The following is a 25,847-nucleotide window of genomic DNA, read 5'->3' on the forward strand; positions in this document are numbered from 1 at the left end:
TTCCTTCCTGAAAGGAAAAAAAGGAGACTAGATTATATTTAACAAGACATCTTTCTGCTCTCAGTGCCTGTCTAGAGACTCTCACAAGCTTTAGGATGATCAGCAAAATATAGTCTTGGATTTACACCACCAATTGGAAGATAGGCATTGCCAGACTGGATCAGACTTGTAGTCCATTTAGCTCACTATTTAGTTGCCAGGTCTAGATTCTTCATAATAAGGTGGAAAGAGCCCTGCAATAGGCAGCTCTGAGATAACCTGCTCCCAAGGAAAGTTTCCACTGACCCCACTAGTTAGACATATTTTTTGGTGTAAATCAAGAAAGTTTAGGATCCTTCCCAGACTTTTTAAAAACAATTCTCACTACTCTATTTGGATTTTCTGGTTACCATATAAACATCCAGTCCTTCTTTGAATCCAGCTAAGCTCTTGACCCCATTGATATTTTGTGGCTGGGAGTTCCTCAGTCTGCTTTAATACTGTGTGATTTTACAATTGTGACCTTTCCAGACACCCTTTCTGGCCCTCCACTTCTGAGTGTGTCCCATTGTATTATGAGGCGTGAAAACACATGGGAGGTGCATGATGAAAATCCTTATTGTATTTATCTGCCCTGTACTGAAGCTATTTATAAACATCTGTGTTTGCCTCATTATATATATATATTATTTTCTCCACTCCTGAGAGTTCAAATTCTGCCACTGCCTCTTTACAGTACATGGGATAAATTCTTAGGGCCAGATTCTGAATTCAACAACATTGACATCAACTGCATCATTCCAGATTTACATGTATCAATTTGATTAGAACCGGGCTCTATTAACTTTCCCTTACCAAATGCTCCAGGTGATATGCTCTGACCTCCAAGAAACCCTCCAAGAGAAGCTGAAGTGCTTTTCCTGGCCAGTGTTGACTGAATCCAGAGAGTTCAATCATCCTACAGGCTTCTTTTCATCTTCACAGGACCTGCAGCCTATTCTCATTCAAAAGTCTGCAGATATTTGGCAAATTAAAAGCTAACACAGACAGTTACTTAGCTGGGTGGAGGAGGGGTTGGAGTCAGAAAGAAGTAAATAGTGCAAACAGTAGGTTCACTAGGTTTGCACTAATATCCATTTTCAGCTTGGAAAAGAGGAGACTAAGGGGGGATATGATAGAGGTCTATAAAATCATGAGTGGTGTGGAGAAAGTAAATAAGGAAAAGTTATTTACTTGTTCCCATAATATAAGAACTAGGGGCCACCAAATGAAATTAATTGATAGCAGGTTTAAAAGAAATAAAATGACGTTCTTCTTCATGCAGCTCACAGTTAACCTGTGGAACTCCTTGCCTGAGGAGGTTGTGAAGGTTAGGACTATAACAAGGTTTTAAAGAGAACTGGATAAATTCATGGAGGTTAAGTCCATTAATGGCTATTAGCCAGGATGGGTAAGGAATGGTGTCCCTAGCCTCTGTTTGTCAGAGGGTGGAGATGGATGGCAGGAGAGAGATCACTTGATCATTACCTGTTAGGTTCACTCCCTCTGGGGCACCTGGCATTGGCCACTGTTGGTAGACAGGATACTGGGCTGGATGGACCTTTGGTCTGACCCAGTATGGCCATTCTTATGTTCTTATGAGTGTGCAAATTACTTCAGCCATGCATACAAGCGCTATAACACTCCCCTTTCCTGCATCTCAGCTCTACTCTTTGCTGAAACACAGACCAGTAGTTCTGTTCTCTCAGGATACCATGGATCCTTCCTGGAGAGATTCCAACAACTCTGCTTCTGGCTTTCAATATACATGCTGTCATGAAAGTTTGGTTTCAAAATTTATATAACAATGAACTGTTTTGGCATAACATTTACACATCTGTACTTTCGTGCACACATGTGAACCCATTCTTTCCCCTCTGATCTTCTTTCAGAGATGATTTCTAAGGTGACAGTGGGACTTAAAATGTGGCATGTTTCATCAGCGCTCATTCAGTTGCTAGTCAGCAAACAAAAGTCTAGTAGCTCCCCGTCCCTGGGTTAATAGCTGACGGGTTCTCCTCAGGTTCTGTTCTGTCAGTCTGTAGCCTGTGTCTGGAGTGGTAAAAAGCCTTGGGATCAGTACATGAAATATTCATTCCGTGAGCTCTCACTCTCTAGTACATAGTAACTGCAATTAATTAACTTAATTAATTAATTAATTAAGTAACTGTAATTCAGACACAATGAGGGTTTGCAGGAAGTGGATTTAAAAGTCAAATGCATGAGTATTCATGAAAATGGAACTTCTTTTCACACATGAAAGTAGTCTATTGCTCTCTCTCTCTCTCTCTCTGACTGTCTATGTTCTGTATTCATAAAATGCATAGCACCTGGGAACGGCATTGTGACAGACACAGAGCTGAGCTGCAATAACGAATGTGTATGTTAAACCCAGTTCTTGGGATGTTTGCTGTGCAGCTATATTGGATTAACGATTGAGATGTTTATGTTATGGTTGTATAAGGTGAAACTAGTGTGGCTCATCTTAGTTTTATAGCAGGCCGATGGAAAACAAGGAGGAAGGGAAGGAATAGTCAAGAAAAGCCATTACTCAGTCACCACCCCAGGGAGATTGAGAGACTACACTGGAGATACAAGCCAGGAAGAGCCTATTTCTGGGCTCCAGCCACGTTACACAGCTTGTTTTGCCAGCGCTGGGAGTCTGTCCAGAGGTGGGGCAGCTGTTGCTCAGAAGCTCTTCAGACTGACAGGCAAAGACACCCCTGGGGAAGTCTGAAAGTGCATGGCCTGCCTGGGTCCCCATCAGAGCAGGAAGGCTTGGGGTCAGAAACAGGTGAAGCCTGTTGTTTGAAAATCCTCCTATTCGCCCATGTTCCACTTTATTCCTTCTGTTCATATTAAACAGTATTTTGTTTCAAGAAGGCTGGCTGGTCATTAGTTTCATCACTACTCCCACAGTCCCAGAGGGAAGAATCACAGGTGCCGAACCCACCCGGACCTTCTCAGCATCCACAGTCGGCCTGCAGTGTGCTGTAGCCCAGGGAGCAGTCTGAGGTTCCACCCCATGTAAGGGAAGACTACAAGGCCTGACATGTGGCACTCAGAGACCAAAGAGGAGTCAGAGATATGGGTAGCCTCTAACTTTGACGGGTATCTACAGGATAGAAGTGCTGGAGCCCTCAGCCACTAAGGAAGCAGAAATATGCCCTACTGGGCCTGTTACCACAGAGCAAGGCAGCTCTGAATTCCTACGCTCACAATTAAGCCAGAGAATAAAACCTTTGAAAATGCATTTGCTAATTAAATTTTCAGGAGCAAATAAACCTGAGGCAATTTGAGAACCAGTCACTGATATTCTGTGGGGTCTCCTCTCCCCCATCCCTTGGCAGGATTTGATCCAGAGCACACGGGGACTAGAAATGGGACCCCTTGAGAAATCCTTACTTGGAGCATTGGGGTTTCTACACTCTGAGCTCACTTTGAATGTTTAGCTTTTTGTGTAGCTTGAACAGCTCACAATGAACAAGGAGCAGATGTAGAGGAGGGGTTCCCAAGCTACCTAGTGCTGCCTGTCCTCCAGCCCAGTCACTGAGTCACCCCGACAGCCCAGCTGTATCCTCTGCCACTGCACAGAACATCTGCAAATGTGAACAGCTTCCAGCCTTTCCCCTTCACTTCGCATTTTAAAGATAGTGAAACCTGCCAACGTACCCAAATCCTGGTAGAAGGGGAGCCACAGACACCAGAGGTCTACACCCTAAAGGACAAGGAGTCATCAGAGAAGTTGCTCAGGCAGCAGCTAGTATCTGTTCAGATAGAGAGGCAGCTGTCTTTATGAAGCAAGTTTGCACATGTCCTTTGGAGCCACTTGGCCATCAGGGAACCTCAGCAGCTTGGCTTTAACCCCTGCCACAGCCAATGGCACTAACTGCCAGAGGCCAAATCACAGCGGATGAGTTGTGATACCCTGCTGCAGGATCTATTTGTGGAATCTGGGCTTGTCATCACTGTTCATATGGTTCTGATTAGTCACAGGGCTACCTCGGGGGCAGCTGAGTGGTAACAATGATGCCATCATAGCTACTTACTTAAATATAATAATAATAATATAGAACCAGATTTCTTCCTGTCATCCCTTTTTCCTGCATTACAAAGCCAGTGTGCAGGACAGGGAAGGGAGATTACATAGATCCTCAAAGTTATGTACAGATCTCAGCAATCCACTGGTAGCTAGGCCCCCCCACCCACAATCTCTGTGCATCACAGTTACTCTAGGACCTTCTCTAGGTTTCTGTTAACCTGTGGCCTGTGGCAGTAGTTAGTAAACTGGTTTTATGCTTTATCTTTCCCAGCATGTATTGGGAAAAGTGTCTGAGGAAAATCTCAGCTCTGTGTACAAAGACTGTAGCATATCCTTGCCACATCAAGGACAAAGCGATTAATGACTTACACTGTAAAGATCCCTGTGCAGTACAAGGTGGTATAATTCTGGGTTTATATGTCAACAAGGGTACAAGGCATGGGAGATGGGATATTGGCTCTTGTCTCCTTCCTGTGTTTAAGTGGCTTAGGTAAAGCACTCAGGTAGCTCAGTTGGGTTTATGGCAACACTTGCTGTTGTGGTTGATAACAGGGCTTGCAGAGATTGGCTGTGTCACCAGCAAAGCAGTGTACAATTGGACAGCCCGGTTGGAGGGTTGGAGGGGCACAGAGTTGGAGGGGCACAGTGATTCCGACAGCTTCCAGACTGCACCCAAGGAGTGACAACCTGTCACAGTGGTATGTGTTACTCAGCTTCCTGGGTTCATCAGTAATCTCCATGGAGTCCCAGAAGTAACAGAAACTGCCTCCCCATCCACACTTGAACCTGCATGGTGCATAATAATAAGCAACAACTTTCCTGTGCAAACATTACAACCAGTGGTTGGTGGCCACATATGAGCCAGGGAAGTCTTACCCTTACCTTGACTATGCCCTCTTACTTCCTGGACAGGGTATATATATATACCCTGTGCAGGCCTATATCCACCACCTATGGTTCCCAGCATGCTGTTAGCTTTTCTGACTGCCTCTGCACATTAAGCAGATGTTTTCAGAGAATGATACCCAGTGACTCCAAGATCTATTTCTTCTGTGGTAACAACTAATTTGGAACCATTATTTTCAATGTATAGTTGGGATGATGTTGTCCAATGTGCATTACTGTGCATTTATCAACACTGAATTTCATTTACCATTTTGTTGCCCAGTCACTGAGTTTTCTGAGATCCATTTGTAACACTTGACACTCTGCTTTGGCCTTTGGTATATTAAATAATTTTATCTTGTCTGCAAATTTTTCCACCTCACTGCTTATCCCTTTTTCCAGATCATTTATGACTATGTGAAACAGCACTGGTCCCAGTACAGATCCCTATGGGAAACCACTATTTACCTATCTCTATTGTGAAAACTGATGATTTATTCCTGCCCTGTGTTTCCTATCTTTCCACTAGTTACTGATCTATGAGAGAGCCTTACTCATTATCCTATGACTGCTTACCTTTCTTAAGAACCTTTGGTGAGTGACCTTGTCAAAGGCTTCCTGAAAGTCCAAGTACACTATATCCTCTGTATCACACTTGCCCACTTTTGCTGATCTGCTCAGAGAATTCAAATAGATTGGCAAGGCATGATTTGCCTTTACAAAAGCCATGTTGACAATTCCACAACAAATCATGTTCATATAGGTGTCTGTTAATTTTGCTCTTTACTATAGGTTTAACTAATTTGCATGCTGCTGAATTTAGGATCACTGACCTGTAATAGCCTGGATCCCCTGTGAAGGCTTTTTTAAAAATCAGCATCACATTAGCTATTTGCCAGTCATCTGGAACAAAGGCTGATTTAAGTGCTAGGTTACATACCAGTTAGTAGTTCTGCAATTTGATATTTGAGTTCCTTCAGAATTCTTGCATGAATATCATCTGGTCCTGGTTTAATTTATCAGTTTGTTCTAAAACCTCTGTGACAGTTTGTCTCCCCTGAGTGCAGGCTGGGAGGCGATGGAACCCTATCCATTCAGCTGGGCTGGTCTCTCTTACACTGCTCTGCTGGTGACACAGCTAGCCTCTCCAGGCAGTGTTGTCACCTAACATGAGAGCAGGTGTTGCCATACACCCAACTGAGCTACCTGAGTGCTTTACCTAAGCCACTCAAGGATGAACAGGAGACAACAAACAATTTCCCAGGTCCCCAGCCTTGCACTCTTGCTGGAGTATAAACCCAGAATTATACCATCTTGCACTGCACAGGGATCTGTACAAATTTATTAATATAGGTAGCTTTCCACTGAATGTGGGAAAGGAATGTAACAGCCTTTGCTTACAGAGCTGAGATTTTCCCAGATGCTTCAATCAAAACACCCTGGTTATGATAAAACCTAAAAGAAGTTTATTAACTGCACAAAGATAGATTTTACATGATTATAAGTGATAGCAAACAGATGAAAGCAGATTACCTAGCAAATAAACAAAGTTGCAAACTAAGTCTAACACACTAGATGGATATGTTCTGAAATAGCAGTTTCTCATCCCTTCTGATGATCTGTGTAGTGCACCAGGTTTCCATACACAGATTAGAAATCCCTTTAGCCTGGGAACAGCACTTCCCCTAATTCAGTCTTTCTTCCTCAGTTTTTCTAGGAGTTCACTTGTATGGGGAGTGAGGCCAAAAGAGAGTATCAGTCCCCACCTTATATAGTTTTTCCATATGGGTGGGAACCCTTTATTTTAAGCCAAGTTCCCAGCCCAGTTTGTGGAAAAATACAGGTACCAATATGGAGTTCAGTGTCATGAGATCTGGTCCCATGCCCTTGCATGCCCTGTTGAGCCATGACAGCCATTGATCATAGGCTGGCAGAAACGTTCACAGGAAGGGAAGAAAGGTAAGCAGCAGGATACGGACCCTGGACTTCAGGAAAGCAGACTTTGACTCCCTCAGGGAACAGATGGCCAGGATCCCCTGGGGGACTAACATGAAAGGGAAGGGAGTCCAGGAGAGCTGGCTGTATTTCAAGGAATCCCTGTTGAGGTTACAGGGACAAACCATCCCGATGAGTCGAAAGAATAGTAAATATGGCAGGCGACCAGCTTGGCTTAATGGTGAAATCCTAGCGGATCTTAAACATAAAAAAGAAGCTTACAAGAAGTGGAAGGTTGGACATATGACCAGGGAAGAGTATAAAAATATTGCTCGGGTATGTAGGAAAGATATCAGGAGGGCCAAATCGCACCTGGAGCTGCAGCTAGCAAGAGATGTCAAGAGTAACAAGAAGGGTTTCTTCAGGTATGTTGGCAACAAGAAGAAAGCCAAGGAAAGTGTGGGCCCCTTACTGAATGAGGGAGGCAAGCTAGTGACAGAGGATGTGGAAAAAGCTAATGTACTCAATGCTTTTTTTGCCTCTGTTTTCACTAACAAGGTCAGCTCCCAGACTGCTGTGCTAAGCAACACAAAATGGGGAAGAGATGGCCAGCCCTCTGTAGAGATAGAGGTGGTTAGGGACTATTTAGAAAAGCTGGACGTGCACAAGTCCATGGGGCCAGACGAATTGCATCCGAGAGTGCTGAAGGAATTGGCGGCTGTGATTGCAGAGCCCTTGGCCATTATCTTTGAAAACTCGTGACGAACGGGGGAAGTCCCGGATGACTGGAAAAAGGCTAATGTAGTGCCCATCTTTAAAAAAGGGAAGAAGGAGGATCCTGGGAACTACAGGCCGGTCAGCCTCACCTCAGTCCCTGGAAAAATCATGGAGCAGGTCCTCAAAGAATCAATCCTGAAGCACTTAGAGGAGAGGAAAGTGATCAGGAACAGTCAGCATGGATTCACCAAGGGAAGGTCATGCCTGACTAATCTAATCGCCTTTTATGATGAGATTACTGGTTCTGTGGATGAAGGGAAAGCAGTGGATGTATTGTTTCTTGACTTTAGCAAAGCTTTTGACACGGTCTCCCACAGCATTCTTGTCAGCAAGTTAAGGAAGTATGGGCTGGATGAATGCACTATAAGGTGGGTAGAAAGCTGGCTAGATTGTCGGGCTCAACGGGTAGTGATCAATGGCTCCATGTCTAGTTGGCAGCCGGTGTCAAGTGGAGTGCCCCAGGGGTCGGTCCTGGGGCCCGTTTTGTTCAATATCTTCATAAATGATCTGGAGGATGGTGTGGATTGCACTCTCAGCAAATTTGCGGATGATACTAAACTGGGAGGAGTGGTAGATACGCTGGAGGGGAGGGATAGGATACAGAAGGACCTAGACAAATTGGAGGATTGGGCCAAAAGAAATCTAATGAGGTTCAATAAGGATAAGTGCAGGACCCTGCACTTAGGATGGAAGAATCCAATGCACCGCTACAGACTAGGGACCGAATGGCTCGGCAGCAGTTCTGCGGAAAAGGACCTAGGGGTGACAGTGGACGAGAAGCTGGATATGAGTCAGCAGTGTGCCCTTGTTGCCAAGAAGGCCAATGGCATTTTGGGATGTATAAGTAGGGGCATAGCGAGCAGATCGAGGGACGTGATCGTTCCCCTCTATTCGACACTGGTGAGGCCTCATCTGGAGTACTGTGTCCAGTTTTGGGCCCCACACTACAGGAAGGATGTGGATAAATTGGAAAGAGTACAACGAAGGGCAACAAAAATGATTAGGGGTCTAGAGCACATGACTTATGAGGAGAGGCTGAGGGAGCTGGGATTGTTTAGTCTGCAGAAGAGAAGAATGAGGGGGGATTTGATAGCTGCTTTCAACTACCTGAAAGGGGGTTTCAAAGAGGATGGCTCTAGACTGTTCTCAATGGTAGCAGATGACAGAACGAGGAGTAATGGTCTCAAGTTGCAATGGGGGAGGTTTAGATTGGATATTAGGAAAAACTTTTTCACTAAGAGGGTGGTGAAACACTGGAATGCGTTACCAAGGGAGGTGGTAGAATCTCCTTCCTTAGAGGTTTTTAAGGTCAGGCTTGACAAAGCCCTGGCTGGGATGATTTAACTGGGACTCGGTCCTGCTTTGAGCAGGGGGTTGGACTAGATGACCTTCTGGGGTCCCTTCCAACCCTGATATTCTATGATTCTATGATTCTATGATAAGGCTAACCTCTTCCATCATCAATTAACTTGGTTTATGAGCCATCAGCCCTGACTAGCTTCTTTGTTGTTTTACCTGAGAGGCTAGATGTTGGTGTTACCCAGAGTAAGCATATTTGAAATACAGATACATAGTAAATATTCATAACTTCAGGTACAAAATGATACATGCACAGAAATAGGATAATCCTATTCAGTAAACCGTAACTTTTCCAATGATACCTCACAAGACATACCTTGTACCAGAGGTATCATAATTATGTCATAAATATCTAATAATCACAATTCTATGATGAATATAGGGTGCAGCATTACAACCTCTTGCACTGATACCTCAATATGGGTCAGTTCCTCGGATTTGTCACCAAAAAGGAATGGCTCAGATATGCGAAAGTCCCTGTAGCAGGACAGATTGATGACTCAAAAGATGAGACAGGCACCATTGACATTGACTTGACAGTATCGGAACCATTTCCCATAGACTCTACCAGACATACTACTGGACATACATACCATTAACATATTACTGGACACACTACAGATATTTGCCCCCTGACAATGGACCAGCTCAGTCAGTGGCAGGATTCTCCACTGCCCCCAAGTCAGATAAAGACAACCCCTCCGAGGTAAATTTTTATACACAGGTAAAAACAAGTTACACATCACTCCCAACATATTGAGGTACAACCCCGCTACTTATTAAGGTGCCACCTATTACCTTGTACATGCTGGTTCAATCAAAACAAGTCTATCCATCATATTATCCTTTTGCCCCTGTCTTTAGGATGGGTCAGCATGTTCCTTGTTATCTATGTGGAATGTGCTAGTACCGGAATGTTCTGGTACCATCCTGGCACATTTTTATACAGTACTCAGTACCTTTTAGGTATGTGTATATTTGCAACATCAGCCCTCTTCTTGCCAGATTCTGTGAGCAGGGCCTGCCTTTTGCTCACAACTTAACATTGCTTTATATTAGTAAAGTCTTGACCATTATTTTAGTTCAACCCTTAGACCTCATACCAGGCCTCTGATGCAAGAGTTTATGTTTCAGGGCCTCATCTTACTACACTGATAAGACGTCAACAAGGAGAGAGGCTGTCCAAGAAAAATCGGGATTGTCACAGTAAAACTAGGATATATGGTCTCTTTACTCTTTAAACAAGATTCTTTCCTGTCTTTGGGCGAGTCTCACAATTCTCCCATTCTTTGAGATGGGAACACAATCCCAGCTATGCTAAATGCTTATCGCCAAGAAGGTCCAACTGGAAACCTGAGCCTCTTCCATTCAGGGTTTGTGACCAGAGCTAAACAGTCACCCCCAGCTTTCTTAAAACTAATAGGTTTATTAGCAAACAGCAGAAAGCATCAGAGAAAAAGGTTTTAAAATAACAGGCAGCTGTCACACATCTATACTCATTTATCTCATGTATCACAACAACCTAAGTTAGACAGGCTTTGCTCTGGAGATAGAGAAACAGAACGGCCTGACTTACATTCTTTCGAGAAGCCAAGGAGCTCTTGGGACACAGCCTAGGTTCCATGTGTCTCTGGGTTCCCCTTTCTTGTGGAAGCAGCCTGTCATGTTGCACTCTATGTCCTTGGGGAGGTATGCTTGTGAGTGTGAGTGTGATGTGGCTATAATGTACTTTATGTGAGAAGTCTCTTGTGTGATGTTATTGGAAAGCTTGTGGTCTGCTGGGTATGTTCATCCTATTTATTTGCATGTGTTGTTTCTGTGTCTGGAGTTGGGGAGATGGGATGTGGACTTGTGTCACTGTTGTGGTCGTGCCGGGCAGGGGCCGTCAATGGGGCATTGGGAGCTTGATGGGTCCCATTGGTTGGGACAGTTGATGGTATATGGTTTGTTTGCCTGCGGGCCTTCCTGTGTGGGGGGGGGTCGGCCTGAGAGGAGTGGAGACTGGAGGTCTTGGAGATGTGGTCGCATCGCAAGATGCGAAATCCATCTTAGATCTGCTACTTTTCCATAAAGTAAAAAAAAACGTTTGAGCGGTGGATACCCAGAGAGATGGGGGATTCCTGGCTTGTGCCAAGGTTATAAAAGAGGGTGGAACAGGAATGGGGGGGGCTGCCAGTCATGAGAAAACTCCTGATTATCACCTGAAATGTCTGCTGGATCTAACAAAGACAGTACCAGAGGAAAGGATTTGGCCCAGACTAGGAACGAGTACAGTTCTTGAAGTAAGCTTATTGGAACATCTTTGAGGGTGAGATATTACCTGTAATCAGTTTCTTAATGTATTAGGCTTAGACTTGCGTGTTTTGTTTCATTTTGTTTGTGACTTACTTTGTTCTGTCTAAAGAAAAGGAGTACTTGTGGCACCTTAGAGACTAGCAAATTTAGTTTCTAAGGTGCCACAAGTACTCCTTTTCTTTTTGCGAATACAGACTAACACGGCTCTACTCTGAAACCTGTCTTTGTTCTGTCTGTTATTACTTGAAACCACTTAAATCCTACTTTTTATACTTAATATAATCACATTTGTTTATTAATAAACCCAGAGTAAGTGATTAATACTTTGGGGAACAAACAGCTGTGCTTATCTCTCTATCAGTGTTATAGGGGGCAGACAATTTATGAATTTACCCTGTATAAGCATTATACAGAGTAAATCAGATTTTTTTGGAGTTTGGATCCCATTGGAAACTAGGTGTCTGGGTGCTGGAGACAGGTAACCTGCTGACCAGTTTTCAGCTAAAACCTGTAGCTTTGGGAGTGTGTCCCAGACCCCAGGTCTGCATTGCATGTCTGGCTCAACAAGTCAGGGTTCTGAAGTCCCAATCTGGATGGGAAAACTGGCTCAGAGGTAATTTCAGCACATCAGGTGACAGTCCCAAGGGAATCTCTGTGACCAAACCCATCACACAGCCTTTACTGAAACCTGTGTGAGCCTGGGCCCAGTCACCATAGTAACCTTTGCCCTCAGACTCCTTTCTTCAAGCCAGATCATCTAAGATGAACCCCTTATGGCCATTGCTCGGCAGTTAGACCAATTCAGCCTCAATAGCTCACAAACACTGGTCCCTGTGATGCTGCAACACTCCCCTCAAAAATCCACTACTTACCCCTCACTGTCACCCGTGAGCATCCCCACATCTGCCACAGACACCAAGGGGCTGGACTCATGGGGCTTCCCAGAAGCCAGCTGTCACAGGAGGCTGTGGTAAGAGGCCTTTGATAGACTAATGTCAGAGGTGTAGCTCTGTGGAACCCTGACCATAGCCCTGAGCTTGGGGTTGCAGAGTATATGAGCATCTTGAATGTATTTATCCTCCCGCCACCGCTGTGAGGCAGGGCAAGGCTATTTCACACCTGGGCAGAGGTGCAGAGACCGCCTATAGCTTACCCACGGTCACAGATGGCAGGGAATCAAACCCAGCTCTCCTGAGTCACAGAGCCATGCCCAGACCACAGGAACAGCCTTCCAGCCCTCTGAGCAGCGACAGGCCCGGCTGGATTGTCTGCTGCGCCAGCAGAGCTCTCCTTGCACTGCAGAGAGCGGAGATGGCACAGAGTCAGTTACAGAGGTTTGATTCGCTGGCCTGTTCTCCCCCTGCCTCAGTGGAGTTTTGAGCAGCCTGAGGGCTGGGCTGACCTCCGCTGGGTGGTAATGGCTTCCTAGAGCCCCCACTCCTGGAGAAGCCTGAGCATCCCTTGCGCCCATGACTGCAACCCAGTACCCTCCCCATCTGCTACCATGCAGTTGTCTCTTCTTGAAGAACTTGAGCTTTTCATATGTGCCATGAAGGTTCCAGGGCAGCTGAGGAGGCTTTTGTGACACTACCCCCATATTCATCATTGTGATATGATTATGACATAGTTATAACGCATCCTGTACAAAATGTGTCCTGTGAGGTGTCTATGGAAAAGTTCTGATTGGCAGAATATGATGATCTCACGTGTACACATTTTTTATTTTTGCATCTGAAGTTATGAATATTGACTATTTATCTGTGTAGTTACACCAGGCTGACACCCACTAGGCAAAATACTTACAGTCTAGACAGCTGGTTATGAAGGGCCTATTTTGGTTGTTGGCACATTAGGGGAAATAATAGGCCCCAGGAAAAGCTTATCTCCTACCTGAGAAAAGCCTTCCTGAGAAAGCTCCAGACAGCCTATGGATAATAAGCTTTTGTGAGCTACAGCATCTGATGAAGTGAGCTGTAGCTCACGAAAGCTTATGCTCAAATAAATGTGTTAGTCTCTAAGGTGCCACAAGTACTCCTTTTCTTTTTACGAATACAGACTAACATGGCTGCTGCTCCAAAACCTATAGATAATGGAAGCTATGACTCAGCAGGGAATGCAAAGGCATGTGATCAGACCACATGACACTAAACTCCATTTTGCTACCATGGGGAGTCAGGGTCATGGGATGGGAGCTGTTTTCGGGCCCCTACTCCTGCTCCTCCTCTGGCCCCCCCTCACTCCCAGGGCAGATAGAGGGTCTGTGGTTCCCCACAGTGGGTCAGAATCTCTGGGTGGCTCTTAACACAGCCTAGCTCTAGCTTCCAGGAAGACCAGGAGGTGGGCCCTCAAGGAGAAGAGGAGGAGCAGAGCATGAAACCTTGTGGGGGGAAAGATGGAGCAAAGGCCTTAGAGGAAGAGGAGGAGGAGTGGGTGGAGCCTCAGGGGGAAGAAGAAGGGCAGGGACAGGGTCACAGGGAGGCAGGACTACTTCATGTGTCTTGGTTTTAGCTTTTGAATAGGTGATCACCCTAAACTGCATGAGCTAGGCTGGGATAGGAGCTAGCCGTGCCTCTCTGGGGGAGTTGAGGTGCATTTCTACCACTTTCCGATCAGCTGGGGCAGCACAAATCGGGGGAAGTGGAGGGAATCTGGGCCTGAGTCTCTTGCCAGGATTCATGTGTGTCAGACCCGCACTCACACATATAGTTCTGCTCTGCCTCTGTGGGAAGAGAGCTCAGCGGGTGTGCAGAGCCATCAGTGGGGGAGGGGATGCCTGAATGGCTTCTCCTGGTGCTCCTGTGTTAATCAGGTCTATGACACCACTCAGACACAAGGATCTGGCTGAAGGCGTAGGGGAAGGGTGGGTGTCTCTGCCCAAGTAGTAGCCCCTGTCCATAGCTGGTGCAGCCCCATGAATCACGCAGCACCCAGAGCGCTCAGGAAGGGCCAGGACTGCGACAGCAGAACAGCCCTGCAGCTTTTGTCATGGCCCCTGGATGTTTAGCCAGAGACGGGACAGGGACAGGCCAGGTGTAACGGGAAACAACATCCACGTCCCTTCTCTTTATTGACTCTATCAACAGGAATTCTGAGTTCGGTGCAGCCACCGATACGGCTCTTTATGGGTCAACATCCCATCGGTCCCCTGCTTCTCCATGAACACAGTCACTTTGTAAATGCTGCTTCCTGCCTTGGTTTCCTTTCCCGACTGCACTCTCCTCCATCACCAGCCCCTCTCCCCTTGCTCTGGGCCTTAGACCCCATCTGAACCTCTCTCTACAAAGTGGAGATCAGTAGCTCATGTCTTGCAGATAAAAAGAACAGGAGAACTTGTGGCACCTTAGAGACTAACAAATTTATTAGAGCATAAGCGTTCATGGGCTACAACCCACTTCATCGGATGCATAGAATGGACCATATAGTAAGATATATATAGATATATACATATAGATAATTTGGAAGTTACCATACAAACTGTGAGAGACTAATTAGTTAAGATAAGCTATTATCAGCAGGAGAAAAAAACTTTTGTAGTAATAATCAAGATGGCCCATTTAGACAGTTGACAAGAAGGTGTGAGGATACTTAATTTAAGGAAATAGATTCAATATGTGTCATGATCCAGCCACTCCCAGTCTCTATTCAAACCCAAGTTAATGGTAACTAGTTTGCATATTAATTCAAGCTCAGCAGTTTCTCATTGGAGTCTGTTTTTCAAGCTTTTCTGTTGCAGAATTGCCACCCTTAAATCTTTTACTGAGTGGCCAGAGAGGTTGTCCTTCCGGCTTTTGAATGTTATGATTCCTGATGTCAGATTTGTGTCCATTTGTCTCAGATGTAAGGGTCCAGGATGGAACAGATGGCTATGGCCTGTGTTTTTTGACTCCCAGGTCACTAGTATGGGAGCAGCGTGAGGAACTGACCCTTCAGTTGATGAACATCCTTATTATTCTTGCACGAAGTTGTTTGCTTTTCACGCTGTACACAATGGGGTTCATTAGGGGTGGGACCAGCAGATAGAAGTAGCCCAGGACAAACTGAAGCAAGTGAGAAGAGCTATTCCCAAATCTGTGTATCACAGACAAGCCGATCTCTGGTATGTAGAAGAGAAGGACAGCACAGAGATGGGAAATGCAGGTGTTCAAGGCCCTGAAACACTCCGCATGGGACACGACATTCAGCACTGTTTTGAAGATCATCACATAAGAGAGGAAGATGAGCAAGAAGTCCAACCCAATGGTTAAGAGTAGAGTAGACAAGCCATAGATATTGTTGACTGTGGTATCCGAACAAGCCAGCTTCATGACCTCCTGATGTACGCAGTAGGAATGGGAGAGAATATTAGTTCGACAGTATTGGAACCGTTGCAGCAGAAAAGGGAGTGGTAATACTACAACCATCCCTCTTAGCACACACAGCAGTCCCATTTTGGATAACTTCCATGGAGTTAAGATGGAGGCATATCTCAGTGGGTTACAGATTGCAATGAAGCGGTCAAAGGCCATCAACAAGAGGAAGGAGGATTCCATACCTTGAAGCAAGTGGATGAAGAACAGCTGGGCAAAACAGGCATCAAGGCTGATCTCCCTAGAGTTGAACAAGAATATGCCCAGTATCGTCGGTATGGTAGATATTGATAAACCAAGGTCTGTGATGGACAACATGGAAAGAAAAATGTACATGGGCTCATGGAGGCTTGGATCTGTTTTTATAATGAACAGAATGACTGAATTTCCTAATATTGAAATAACATACATTAAGCAGAAGGGGATAGAGATCCAGAGATAGATGTTTTCCTTTCCGGGTATCCCGGTGAGAAGGAAAATTGTAAATTGGAATTTGGTATCATTGACAGCTGACATAATGGACTGGGCAGGTTCAAGAAGTTTTCAACGTTCCTTCCTGAAAGGAAAAAGAACAGGAGACTAGCTGATATTTAACTAGACATCTTTCTGCTCTGAGTGCAAGTCTAGAGACTCCCGGGACCTCAAGAAAGATCAGCAAAAACATATTCTTGGATTTACACCATTAATAGGAAGATAGGCACCGCCAGACAGGATCAGACCTGGAGTCCATCTAGTGCACTATCCAGTGGCCAGTTCCAGAAGCTTCAGAGGTAGGTGGAAGAAACCCTGCAATAGGAAGCTATGAGATAACCAGCGCCCAGGGAAAGTTTCCCCCTGACACCCACTAGTTACACATATTTTGTGGTGTAAATCAGGAGGGTTTAGAGCCCTTCCAAGCCTTTTTTAAAAAAAAATGCTCACTAATGAAATTGGATTTTCCAATTACCCCTATAAGCATCCATTCCCTCTTTGAATCCTGCTATGCTCTGATCCCCAATGATACCTTGTGGCTGGGAGTTCCAGAGCCTATTTGATAACTGTGATTTTACAGTTGTAACTTTCACACAGACACCCTTTCTGGCCCTTCACTTCTGAGTGTGGCCCATTGTATCCATGACATGTGTATAAAAACATGGCAAGTGCATGGTGAAAGTGGTCGTTGTATTATCTGTCCTCCATTGAAGCTATTTGTAAATGTGTTTCATTGCCTCATAATACACATTTTTTCACTTTGTCCACTTCTGTCAAGGCTACCTCCCTACTCTGAACTCTAGGGTACAGATGTGGGGACCCTCATGAAGGACCCCATAAGCTTATTTCTACCAGCTTAGGTTAAAAACTTCCCCAAGGCACAAATCCTTCCTTGTTCTTGGAGGGGTACTGCTGCCACCACAAAGTGAGTTAGACAAAGATTCAGGAAAAAGACCAGTTGGAGTTCTTGTTTCCTTAAAATATCCCCGCAAGTCCCATCACCCCCTTTCCTGGGGAGGCTTGAGAATAATCTACCATCCAAATAGGTAAACCAGATTCTTAAAAAACAGAACTTTATTATAAAGAAAAAAAAAGTAAAAGAAGCACCTCTGTAAAATCAGGATGGAAGGTAACTTTACAGGGTAATCAGATTCAAAACACAGAGGATTGCCCTCTAGGCAAAACTTTAAAGTTACAAAAAACAGGGATAAATCTCCCTCTAAGCATAGGGAAAATTCACGAGCTAAAAACAAAAGATAATCTAACACACCTTGCCTTATTTACTTACTCTTTTTGCAATATTGAGATTCATTTTAAGATGATTTTACGAGAAGGAGTTTTCTGGCCTGATGCTTCTCCGCTTCCCCAGAGAACACACAGCACAGAGCACAAACAAAGCCTCCCCTGACCCCCAACCCCCGATTTCAAAATATCTTCTTTCCCCATTGGTCCTTTTGGTCAGGTGCCAACCAGGTTATTTGAGCTTCATAACCCCTTACAGGTAAGGAGGAATTCTAGACTACCCTCAGCTGTATGTTTATGACAACTCCTCAGAGTCGAAATTCTGCCACTGCCTCTTTGTAGCACATGGGATCAATTCTCAGGGCCAGGTTCTGAATTCAGTAACTGTGACTTCAACTGCATCACTCCAGATATAAATGTGTAAATTCGATCAGAACCGAACTCTATTAACTTTCCCTTACCAAATGCTCTTGGTGATACACCCTGACTCTCAAGAATCCCTCCAAGAGAAATTAGAGAATTCAATCATCCAACAAGTTTCTCTTCATCCTCACAGGAACTGCATCATCTCCCCGAGCAAAGATCTGTAGATATCAGGCAAGTTACAAGATAATACTGACAGTTACTTCAGCTGGGGGGAAGGGTTAGCTTCACAAATGGGTGAATAATGCAAACACTAGGTGTGCACTAATATCCAGCTGAGTGTGCAAGTTACTTCAGCCATGAGTGTGTAACAGTTGATGGGCGTAAATTATATACAACCTCTATTGAACTCCCCTTTGCTGCACCTCGGCTCTGCTCTTTGCAAAAACACAGACCAGCGGTTCTGTTCTCTCAGGGCTGTTTGGACAAGTCTTGCAGAGTGAATGAATGCAGGACCCTGAATGTACGTGTTAGAAACAGCTACTTGTCAGTTACCAGGAGACAGCATCATACAATGGTTCACAGAACAAAAAAATTAATAGCACAAACCCATTGCAACCAGTGTGTGGAGTACTTCTGAAATAGTTTCTAAAACAAAGGCCATTAACTGTGTCATGGAAAATTAACCACTCTTTGTTTTAGGAATCAGAATTGCCTGATGCTTTTTTATTTTATGTGAGCAGTAGAATCAGCATAGCCCCACACGGGGAGGGAAGCTGCTCTGTTTTCCATACACTTTAACAGACTTAGAGAGGGTTTTCGGTGGCATTCTCAAACAATACACTTCTGCATGACCAAAGACCCTTCCAACAATGCCTTGTAAGGACAAAATCATACATATTGCAATGATAAGTATTTTTTCCAGTTTAAGCAAGTTTTGAGGATAAATCATAGTCCAAGTGCGGTTAGCAGTAGGCCATGGGTTATAACAGACTTATTGTAGTTAGGGGAATTTTAAGTGGAACTAGCTGGATAATCAGGGGCCTTCAGATACTCTTTTGCTGCCATATTGTCTGTTGGCCACCCAATAAGATGACTCTTTCCCATCCTTCTTAACACATACAATTATCCTGCATTAGGGGGATCACAAAACCTTATCAGATAATTTCTTCCACAGCTGTTACCAGTGCTCCTTCCTATAGCGATTCCAACAACTCTACTGCTAGCTTTGGCTCGACATGCATGTTATGAAACTTTGGTTTGTAATATTTGTATTATGATGAAAAGTTTTGGCATTCAATTTGCATATCTGTACTTTACTACACTCATGCCAACTCATTCTTTCCCCTCTGATCTGCTTTCAGAGATGATTTCTCAGGTTAGAGTGGGACTTACAACCTAGTTTATGTCATCTGGATTTCTTCAGAACCTGAAAAGATGACAGCATCTTGGCCCTCATTCAGTCCCTTGTCAGCAAACAAAAGTCTAGTAGCTCCTGTGTCCCTGGGTTAATAGCTGTCTGGTTCTCCTCAGGTTTTGTTCTGTCAGTCTGTAGCCTGTATCCGGAGTCGTAACAAGCACTGGGATTGCTATAGAAAAATTCATTCCTTGAGATCTCACTCACTAGTACATAGTAACCCCAGCACCTGTGATTCAGCCGTGATGAGAGCTTGCAGGAAGTGGATTTCAAAGTCAAGTGCATGAGTATTCAGGTAACTGGAACCTCATTTCCCATAGGAAAGTAGCCTATTGCTCTCTGACTGCCTGTGTCCTGTATTCATAAAATGCGGAGCACTGGGAATGGCACTGTGGCATATATGGAGCTGAGCTGCCATAATGAATGTGTGGGTTAAACCCCCAGTTCTGGGGATGTTTGCTGGAGAGCTGTATTAGGTTAAGTATTGGGATGTTTGTGCTATACCTATATTAGGAGAAACTAGTATGGCTCATCTTAGTTTAACAGCAGGCTGCTAAAAAAGAAGCAGGAAGAGAAGCAACAGCTCAAGAAAAGCCATTGCTCAGTCAGCACTTCAGGGAGGTTGAGAGACAACACCGGAGCTATAAGCTGGGAAGATCCTATTTCCATGCTCCAGCTACATTACACAGCTTGTTTTGCCAGCACTGGGAGTCTGTCCAGAGGTGGGGCAGCTGTTGCTCAGAAACTCTTCAGGCTGACAGGCACAAACATGGCTGGGGAAGTCTAAAGGCTCTCGGCCTGCCTGAGTCCCCATCAGAGTGGGAGGGCTTGGACTCAGAGACGTGTACAGACTGTTGTTTGAAAAAACCTCTTATTCTCCCATGTTACACTTTCTTCCTTCTGTTCAGATTAAACAGTATTTTGGGTCAAGAAGGCTGGCTGGTTACTCATCTCACCACTAGTCACAGACTCCCAAAGGGAAGAGCCGCAGGTGCTGAATGCACTTGGATCTGCAGGGCAAGCCCAGTCAGCCCGCAGAGTGTGGTAGTCCAGAGTCCAGCCTGAGAGTGGGAGGATCATGGGATTCCAGCCCATGAGAGGGAAAACTATAAGGTCTGATGTCTGGCACTCAGAGACCAGAGAGGCAGTAGAGATGCCAGTATCCCTGCAGCTCTGAGGGGTATCTACAGGGCAGAAATGTTGGAGCCGTCAGCTAGTCAGGAAAAAGAAATATTCCCTATCAGACCTCTTACTATAGAGCAACACGGCTCTGAATTCCTGTGTTCACAATCGAGCCAGAGAATAAAACCTTTGAAAATGCATTTGCTGAATAAATTTCCAGCAGCAAATATATCTGAGGCAATTTGTGAACTAGTCACTGATAATCTGTGGGATCTCATCTCGCTCAGCCATTGGCAGGATTGGGCCCATAAGACCAAAAAAATAAGACCGGCCTTACTGGGTCAGTCCAAATGTCCATCTAGCCCAGTATCCCGTCTTCTGACAGTGGCCAGTGCCAGGTGCCTCAGAGGAAATGAACAGAACAGGGAATCATCAAGTGATCCATCCCCTGTCGCCCATTCCCAGCTTCTGGCAAACAGAGGCTAGGGACACCATCCCTGCCCATCCTGGCTAATAGCCATTGATGGACCTATCTTCTGTGAATTTATCTAGTTCTTTTTTGAACCCCGTTATAGCCCAGAGCACACATTACGTCTAGAAATGGGACCTCTTGAAAAATCCAGACTTGGAGCATCAGGATTTTAACAGTCCGAGCTCACTTTGAATGTCAGATTTCTGTGTAGCTTGAACAACCCACCACCCAGCATGTGCAGATGTGGGGGAGGGGTTCCCAAGCTACCTAGCACTGCCTGTCCTCCAGCCCTGTCACTGAGTCACCCCGACAGCCCCGCTGAGCCCTCTGCCACTGCACAGAACATCTGCCAATGGAAACAGCTTCCGGCCTTTCCCTTCCCTTTGTATTTTAAAGATAGTGAAACCTGCCAACGTACCCAGTTCCTGCTAGAAGGGGAGCCGCTGACACCAGAGGACTTCACCCTAAACAACAAGGAGTCATCGGCAAGGCTGCACAGGCAGCAGGCAGTATCTGTTCAGATCGGGAGGCAGGTGTCTTTATGAAGCATGTTTGCACAGTCTCTTGGGGGCCACTTGGCCATCAGGGAACCTCAGCTGCTTGACTTAGTGTGCACCAGCTTTAACTCCCATCACGGCCAATGGCAAACTGCAGGAGGCCAAATCACAGGGGATGCCTGGGGATGCTAGTCAACCGGACTGCAGCGCCAGCCCTGCTGCAGGCTCTATTCCTGGAATCCAAGCCTGTCATCACTGTTCATATGATTCTGATTAGTCACATGGCTACGCTGTGTGCAGCCAAGTGGTAATGATGATACTGTCTCAGCTGTGATCTTGCTGAAATAACATAACATAAACCAATAATAATAATAATATAGGACCTGGTTTCTCCTTGGCAGCCCTCTGTCCTACATTACAAACCCAGGGTGCAGGCCAGGGAAGTGAAGGGAGATTCCACAAGATTCCACAAGGGAGATTCCTCCCGGGACAGGAGGTCCCTTTCCATCTTCCTGAGGATTGAAAAGGGGGACCCAGGATTCAGGGATACCCAAAGTGAGACACAGATCTCAGTGATCTACTGGTAGCTAGGTCCCCCACCCACAATCTCTGTGCCTCCACATCTCTAGGATCTTCTCCAGCTCCCTGCTAACACAGGTTTATCAGAGTGCTTCCAGGGCCTCTCACAGTAGCCACTGCCCACAGGATCTACTGAAGAGACATTGTACAGGTGGATGGGGCTGCACAGAGATCACTAGGCTGGTTTGATTAGCTAAATATAGGGAGTTTGCCTGGGGGGAGATCCCACAGAATGTTGGGGTGGGGGTTGCCTTTCAGGCTTCTGTAATCAGTAACTACAACTTCTGAAGAGGCTCTTAGAAGGAACACATTATGGATAGTGAGCGATTAGCTGTTGTGACCTGGATAGGATGTGCCATGTTTGTCTTTCTCCCAGAGGACAGAAGTGACTCCGTCTGTGCGAAGTGCAGGCTGGTCTCCATATTGGAAGAGAAGGTTAAAGGACTAGAGACCCAAGTATGAACCCTGCATTGCATCAGAGAAGATGAAGACTTTCTGGAGAGAAGTCAGCGTTTGGTACTGCAGGCACACCATGCAGAAGAATCAGAGAGGGCAGTGCAGAACGGGTACGAAAACAGGCAGTATGTTGCAGAAGAAGAAAGAGGAGAACCCATCCACCCCAGTGTAGATAGCAGTAAGAAACTATTTTCAGGCTCTCTGCACAGGTACTATGGCGGAGAATGATTTGGAACGGCCATTTGAAGGAAGGGATCAGAAGGAAACCCCACTGACCGGAAAGCATGGGATGCATTATCCTAGGGATGGGGGTTCCACGAGGAGGAGATGGGTGGTGGGTTTTGGGGACAACCTTCTCAGGGGGACGGAGTCCTCCATCTGCAGTCCAGACTGGGAGACTCAAGAACTGTGCTGCTTGCCTAGAACTAGAATTCAGGATGTGACAAGAGTGTCTACTGAGACTGATCAAGCCCTTGGACCACTAACCCTTCTTACTTCTCCATGTGGGTGTTGATGTACTGCCAAGAATGACCCTGAGCGGGTCACTGCAGACTACGTGGCTTTGGATTCTTCGACCATGGGTTGTTGTTCCAGGAAGAAGGATTGCCATGAAGAGATAGGATCCACCTAATGAAGAGAGGGAAGAACACCTTCAGAGGCATGCTTGCTAGCCTAGTGAGGAGGGTTTTAAACTAGGTTCGCTGGGGGACAGTGACCTAAGTCCTGCAGTATGCGGGGAAGTGGGATTACTGGGAGGAAACACAATGAGGAGGGTGCAACAGGGGTAGCCTCCTGATTCATACTGTGAAAGTAGGGCAATTGGTTAGTTATCTTAGGTGCCTGTATACGAACGCAAGAAGTCTGGGAAACAAGCAGGAAGAATTAGAAGTCCTGGCACAGTCAAGGAACTATGCTGTAATTGGAATAACAGAGACTTGGTAGGGTTGTTCACATGACTGGAGCACTGTCATGGATGGGTATAAACTGTTCCGGAAGGACAGGGAGGGGAGAAAAGGTGGGGGAGTTGCACTGTATGTAAGAGAGCAGTACTATTGCTCAGAGCTCCAGTTGCTCTGAACTGGCGAAAATCCTGTTGAGAGTCTTTGGGGTAAGTTTAGAGGTGAGAGCAACAAAGGTGATGTCGTGGTGGGCGTCTGCTATAGACCACCAGACCAGGGGGATGAGGTAGATGAGGCTTTCTTCAGAAAACTAACGGAAGTTACTAGAGCGCAGGCCCTGGTTCTCATGGGAGACCTCAATCACCCTGACATCTGCTGGGAGAGCAATACAGCAGTGCACAGACAATCCAGGAAGCTTTTGGAGAGTGTTGGGGACAACTTCCTGGTGCAAGTGTTGGAGGAAGTAACTAGTAACATGCTCCTCTTGACCAGCTGCTCACAAAAAAGGAAGAATTGGTAGGGGAAGTAGAAGTGGGTGGCAACCTGGGCAGCAGTGACCATAAGATGGTTGAGTTTGAGATCCTGACAAAAGGAAGCAAGGAGAGTAGCAAAACCTGGAACTTCAGACTTCAGAAAAGCAGACTCTGACTCTCTCCGGAAACTAATGGGCAGGATGAGGGGGAAAGGAGTCCCGGAGAGCTGGCTGTATTTTAAAGAAGCCTTATTGAGGGTGCAGGAACAAACCATCCCAATGTGCAGAAAGAATAGCAAATATGGCAGGCTTAACAGAGAAAACTTCAGTAAGCTTAAACACAAAAAGGAAGTATACAAGAAGTGGAAATTTGGACAGATGACTAGGGAGGAGTACAAAAATATTGCTCAAACATGCAGGGGTGTAATCAGGCAGGCCAAAGCACATTTGGAGTTGCAGCTAGCAAGGGTTGTGAAGGGTAACAAGAAGGGTTTCTACAGGTATGTTACAGGGCGAATACAGACTAACACGGCTGCTACTCTGAAACCTACAGGTATGTTAGCAACAAGAAGAAGGTCAGGGAAAGTGTGGGACCCTTACTGAATGGAGGAAGCAACCTAGTGACAGATGATGTGAAAAAATTTGAAGTACTCAGTGCTTCTTTTTGCCTCAGTCTTCACAGACAAGGTCAGCTCCCAGACAGCTGCACTGGGCAGCACAGTCTGGGGAGGAGGTGAGCAGCTCTTGGTGGTAAAGGAACAGGTTAAGGGCTATTTGGAAACATTGTTGTTTCAAATTCATGCATTCTTTATTAATTTGTCACACAAATGGGGGGATAACTGCCAAGGTAACCCTGGAGAGGTGGGGGAGGAGGAAAGCACCGGGTGGGGTGGGGTGGGGTGGGGGAGGAGGGGAGGACGAAAGGACAAGGCCACACAGCACTTTAAAACTTATTGAATGCCAGCTTTCTGTTGCTTGGGCAGTCCTCTGGGGTGGAGTGGTTGGGTGCCCAGAGGTCCCCCCACCACGTTCTTGGGCGTCTGGGTGAGGAGGCTATGGACCTTGGGGAGGAGAGTGGTTGGTTACACAGGGGCTGCAGTGGTGGTCTGTGCTCCTGCTGCCTTTTCTGCACCTCAACCATATGCCGGAGCATATCAGTTTGATCCTCCAGTAGCCTCAGCATTGCATCCTGCCTCCTGTCATCACGCTGACGCCATCTCTCCTCTCGCTCATCCCTCCTGTCCTCACGTTGATTTTGTGCTTTCCTGGACTCTGACATTGTCTCCCTCAACGCATTGTGCTGGGCTCTTTCAGCGTGGGAGGCCTGCGTGCGCTCAGAGAACATTTCATCGCGAGTGCGGTTTTTTTCAGCTTCTAATCTTTGATAGCCTCTGGGATGGAGATGATACGTGGAACAATGAAACATTTGCAGCTGCGGGAGGGAGAAAAGGGAGATTAGTCTTTAAAAAGAGACATTTTAGAGAACAATGGGTTGACTCTTTCATGGTGAACCAAGCTGTTAACATTACATAGCACATGTGCTTTCTTTACAAGGTTGCATTTTACCTCTTATATTGAAGGCCTGCCGGTATGGTGTGAGAGATCACACACACAGGGCTGGCGGACAACAGAATTCAGCTTGCAGGCAGCCATGGTAAGCCCCAGTCTTTTGGCTTCTTTAGCCTTCCTAACATGTGGGAATGGTTTCAAACAGCAGTGCCCTCATTTCCCATACCAAGCACCCATTGGGTAGGCCCTTTAAAAGGAGGTGCTGAGGTTTTCTGGTTAATGTGCAGCACAAACCCAACTAACCCTCCACCTTCCTCCCCCCCTCCCCCAACACACACACACAATTCTCTGAGATGATTGCTTCCTCCCTCCCCCGCATCGCGGAGATGATTTCTGTTCAGCCACAGGCAAACAGCCCAGCAGGAACGGCCACCTCTGAAAGTCCCCTTAATAAAATTCCCCTATTTCAACTAGGTGACCATGAACGATATCACTCTCCTGAGGATAACACAGAGAGATAAAGAATGGATGTTGCTTGAATGCCAACAAACACGGGGACCATTCACTGCCATGCTTTGTTATGCAATGATTCCAGACTACGTATTGCTGGCCTGCCAAGGTAAAGTGTCCTACCATGGAGGACGGAATAAGGCTGCCCTCCCCAGAAACCTTTTGCAAAGGCTTTGGGAGT

The 25,847-nt window shown here is 45.8% G+C and overlaps 1 protein-coding gene across 1 annotated transcript; it reads right to left on the minus strand.

Annotated features, from left to right (window-relative positions):
* Positions 1 to 15,142: 15,142 nt before the first annotated feature.
* Positions 15,143 to 16,208, minus strand: LOC119857109 (olfactory receptor 51G2-like). The gene has a single exon (XM_038405537.2). It carries the CDS (start codon positions 16,171 to 16,173, stop codon positions 15,238 to 15,240), a length of 936 nt encoding a protein of 311 aa, XP_038261465.1. The 5' UTR covers positions 16,174 to 16,208; the 3' UTR covers positions 15,143 to 15,237.
* Between the last annotated feature and the right edge of the window lie 9,639 nt (positions 16,209 to 25,847).

The sequence above is a fragment of the Dermochelys coriacea genome, chromosome 1 (assembly GCF_009764565.3).
Source record: "Dermochelys coriacea isolate rDerCor1 chromosome 1, rDerCor1.pri.v4, whole genome shotgun sequence".
Taxonomy (NCBI): domain Eukaryota; kingdom Metazoa; phylum Chordata; order Testudines; family Dermochelyidae; genus Dermochelys; species Dermochelys coriacea.

Coding starts and splice junctions, on each gene's coding strand:
- LOC119857109 (XM_038405537.2), bottom strand. CDS start 16,173: ATGTCAGCTGTCAATGATACCAAATTCCAATTTACAATTTTCCTTCTC.